Below are 3,506 nucleotides of genomic sequence, written 5' to 3'. Positions count from 1 at the left end.
TGGCAGCTGTGTGCGCGTCCAGGTGAGTCAGAGCATCTACCTCCAACATCATCACTGTGCCAGGAGCCCCTGGGCAAGGCTCAATGCCTGGAGAAAGGTGCAACGCGTGGATGGGCTGCAATCCCACTGCCTCTGCGAATTTCTGTCTGCTGGGCACACTGAGGGTTTTTGTGCCGCGGGGCTGTTCATCAGACAGCTCCCGCTGGCCGTGATGGATGTGTCTCCACATTGCAATGCTCCCTCGCCATGGCAAGGCAGATTTTTACGGAAAGCCGCTTTCCATTCAAGCGTCCTTTCTATGCCAGGCCTGCAGTCATTTTTTCTAAACCCCCCCCCGAAATTTAACACCATCTCTAATAAGATGCCACCATTTTCCAAAATGTAAAACATTTTATTAAAAAAATAATTTACTGCATCTTATGTACAAACCGCAAGAATGTTCACTTACAAAATACTGACACCTAACTTGTTGCAGAAGCTGCAGGCAGGACGAGCAAGCTTTCCAGGCGTGCTACGCGTGCAGCCGGTAACTCCAGGGAGGGACGTTTGGTTCTACCACTAAGTCAGCTCTGCTCGTCTCCGCAGTGTTCAGAGCTCAGGGGTCACTTAGTGTTGCACAAACAGAGGTAATCCCACAGCCCAGAATGATGTGCAATAGGTTTAGGTGCTCTTAGGTAACCCACTGCTCTGCGAGCAGTCCTGTTGTATTTCATGGCTTTATGGAGAAAAGAGACAATCTAAGTAAGAGGGGTGAATCTGCACACCCTGTAAGATTTAATACTCTGGCTTTTTCCCTCTTGGTGCCTTAGGAAGATCTTTTATGAATATTTCTAAGATTTCAAGGACAACAGACAGACCAAGACTTCACCCAGACCTAATTCCTTGTTTGCGCTTGGTAAGTGATCCCACTGAAGATTTGTTATTCAGTATGCCTAAACACTGCAGAAGCAAGCTGTCAGTTGAGGACAAACTTCATTGCTTGGAGTTAACAGCAAAATGCACATTGATTTCAACAGGACCAAGGGTTCATTGAGTAAAAACCAGGACTGGGATCTAACCTGACCTACTCTGTGCTCTGTTTGCAGGCGGCTGAGCCACACCGGCTACACAATGGGGAAAGAAATCCCTCACCCACACGTGTGCTACCTGAAGCAGAGACCAGCACAGGCAGAGCAGGAGCTGCTGTAAACGTCTGCTGAACTGGAGCCGTTTCTGCGTGCGCTCTGCTGCAGCCTGGCTGAATCCTCCAACCGCAGCTCTAATGAAACGCGCAGTTCCCCACAGAGTCCAGAGTGCTTCTCTTGCTAAATCCCCGCTCCCAGATTCGCTTTGCTGCCCGGCGAGGCGTGGGGAGCATCCACGGGGCCGGTGGCCGAGCGTGGCTGCTCAGCAAGCTATGCGTGCCGCGGGAGCCAGCTGCCTGCCAGTTATTTCATACAGCATTTCCGCAATGAGCTCGACGATATCTGCGTTGCCGATGACGGGTCGGAAGAAGAGATCGGTGATGAGGGCAGGAGGGATTGATTTTAATGTGGAGGCGATCAGTAAAATGTGGGTAAAGCGGCCCTGGTCCTCAGGGTGCAGGGGCTGCAGGACCTCCTGAAGTGCTCTCTGGGCTTCCTGCTGGAGGCTCTCGATGTACAGGGAGGCCCTCAGCCCAGGGACATCTGCCGAAGGAGAGGAGGAAAAGCTGGTGATGAGGGAGGCTGGAAAACAGCCCCAGGTCTCTCCCATTCCCACCCTTTCCCGTTTCTCAGAAGGGATCTCCGAGGCCACGCTGATGAGATGTACGCAGCACTACCGAGACATAGCTATTCCAGGGCTGCCGTTTGAAGGAGAAAAAGTAGTTAACTGGGCAAACTCATGCTTTACAAAGTAAATCATGGGATCCTTTATTGTCTGCAGAGCAGGCAAAGGGCTCTGGCTTTTACCACTACATTTGATATCCCTCCTCCCCACTTCCTGGTGCATTCGGTAATGATCGGTGTTAAGGATAAGGTAACCAGCCCTCTCCGCTCTCATGCCTGCCCATGCTCTGAACGTCTCCAAGCCAAGAGGCGCGTGTTCGGATACTAACGCGTGCGGGGTGTGCTCTCCTGCTGGCAGGCAGAGCCACGAGGGCCAGGCACTCACCAGGATTGAAGAGAATAGCTCCCTTCAGGTAGGCGTATTCCTTGGGGCTCAGGTCCAAGCTCCAGAAGGTGTTGAGGCAGCACTCGGCTAGCGTGGGCTGCGTCCGCTCAGGCTCCTGCCATTTGCTTTGGCCATTGAGGAGGATCTTCTTGAGCATACTGGGGGCCGGGGTCTCCATCACCTCGAAGGTCACCATTTCCTGGACGAGCCCCAGGAGGAAGAGGGGGACCCAGCAGCTGTCCAGCAGCAGGAGTTGATCCTCTCGTGGCAGCAGGTGGAAAGAAGGGAGGTTTTTCATGAAGCTGACAGTTTTTACCAGCACGTTGGAGGCCGCCTGGCAGGTGACGTGGGGTGTTCGGAGGCAGACGGTCCGGCGCTGGTGGCAGAGGCAGCGTTGGTGGCCTGGGCTGCGGCCGCTTCGGCTGTGGTTGAGGTTCTGGCTGAGGAGAGTGTAGAGGATGGCGGTGCGCTTGGCTTCACTGTGGCACTGGCACCTCTCGCAGTCAACATCCATGCTGTTGGTGGTCACAGCTGAACTGGGCGGCTGGATCCTTAGCAAAACTCAGCTCCTGCTACGGCAGATGGGACAGAGATGTAAAATTGCTCCCAAACCCTCCGTCACAAGCTGGATCCTCCCTGTCCTCCCAGCTCTGCCAGCCCATGGCTGCTGAAACCCGCTCTTATAACGCTGGGTCACCAGTGAAACACCCCTCCACAGCCTTGACCGCTCTCTGATTAAGCAGTCCTCATTAAAAAAAAAACAAACCCAGCCAGCCTTGGGCTGATTGGCTGGGGCAAACAAGTTCTCCGGGTGGTGTCAATGGCCATTTTCTCAATGAAGCGCCAGCAGCACGCAGGGAGGGGGACGGCGGGTTGGGCAGCCTTATCGTGATTACTCAAACAGTATAAACAAAGTCATTAACCCAGCCTGTACCATGGCACCAAGGCCCCGTGCTGTCATCGGGCAGTGCTATATGGCAGGTGTCGCTGCCAAGAGGTTCACACACACACACACACAGGGCACTCGTCTGGACCCTGTGTTCAATGGCCTGTGTGCCCCGGCCTTGGAAAGAGCAACCTGGAAGTCGTTTTATCAGCGGGTGTTTGCCTAACCTTGCTGACAGGAGACTCGTGTTGTTACGGTGGAGGAAGAGAAATGCAGTGAACTGAGAGACTGCAGTATTCGATCCCAGGCAGGGCCCATCGGTTCACATCTCTCAGAGGAAACACAGGGCAGGGGAAGGGCAAATTCTCCGGTTTTCACCTTGAATTACTGGGTATTTTTATCCGCTGAACAGCAGATATTGAGGTGGGAAAGCAGCACCTTCTAATCGCTGCTTCCCAGGGGGCTGGTGGCAGGATGAGGGACTCCT

The 3,506-nt window shown here is 53.8% G+C and overlaps 1 protein-coding gene across 1 annotated transcript; it reads right to left on the bottom strand.

The window, feature by feature from the left end:
* Positions 1-1,386: 1,386 nt before the first annotated feature.
* On the bottom strand, positions 1,387-2,647 carry NR0B2 (nuclear receptor subfamily 0, group B, member 2). Its single transcript, XM_009696560.1, has 2 exons — positions 2,134-2,647; positions 1,387-1,667 (listed from the first exon to the last, which is right to left on the bottom strand). The coding sequence occupies exons 1-2, from the start codon at positions 2,645-2,647 to the stop codon at positions 1,387-1,389; spliced, it is 795 nt and encodes a 264-aa protein (XP_009694862.1).
* Between the last annotated feature and the right edge of the window lie 859 nt (positions 2,648-3,506).

Source organism: Cariama cristata, unplaced genomic scaffold, assembly GCF_000690535.1.
Source record: "Cariama cristata isolate BGI_N322 unplaced genomic scaffold, ASM69053v1 scaffold23363, whole genome shotgun sequence".
NCBI lineage: Eukaryota > Metazoa > Chordata > Aves > Cariamiformes > Cariamidae > Cariama > Cariama cristata.
This window is presented reverse-complemented; position numbering and strand designations above follow the sequence as displayed.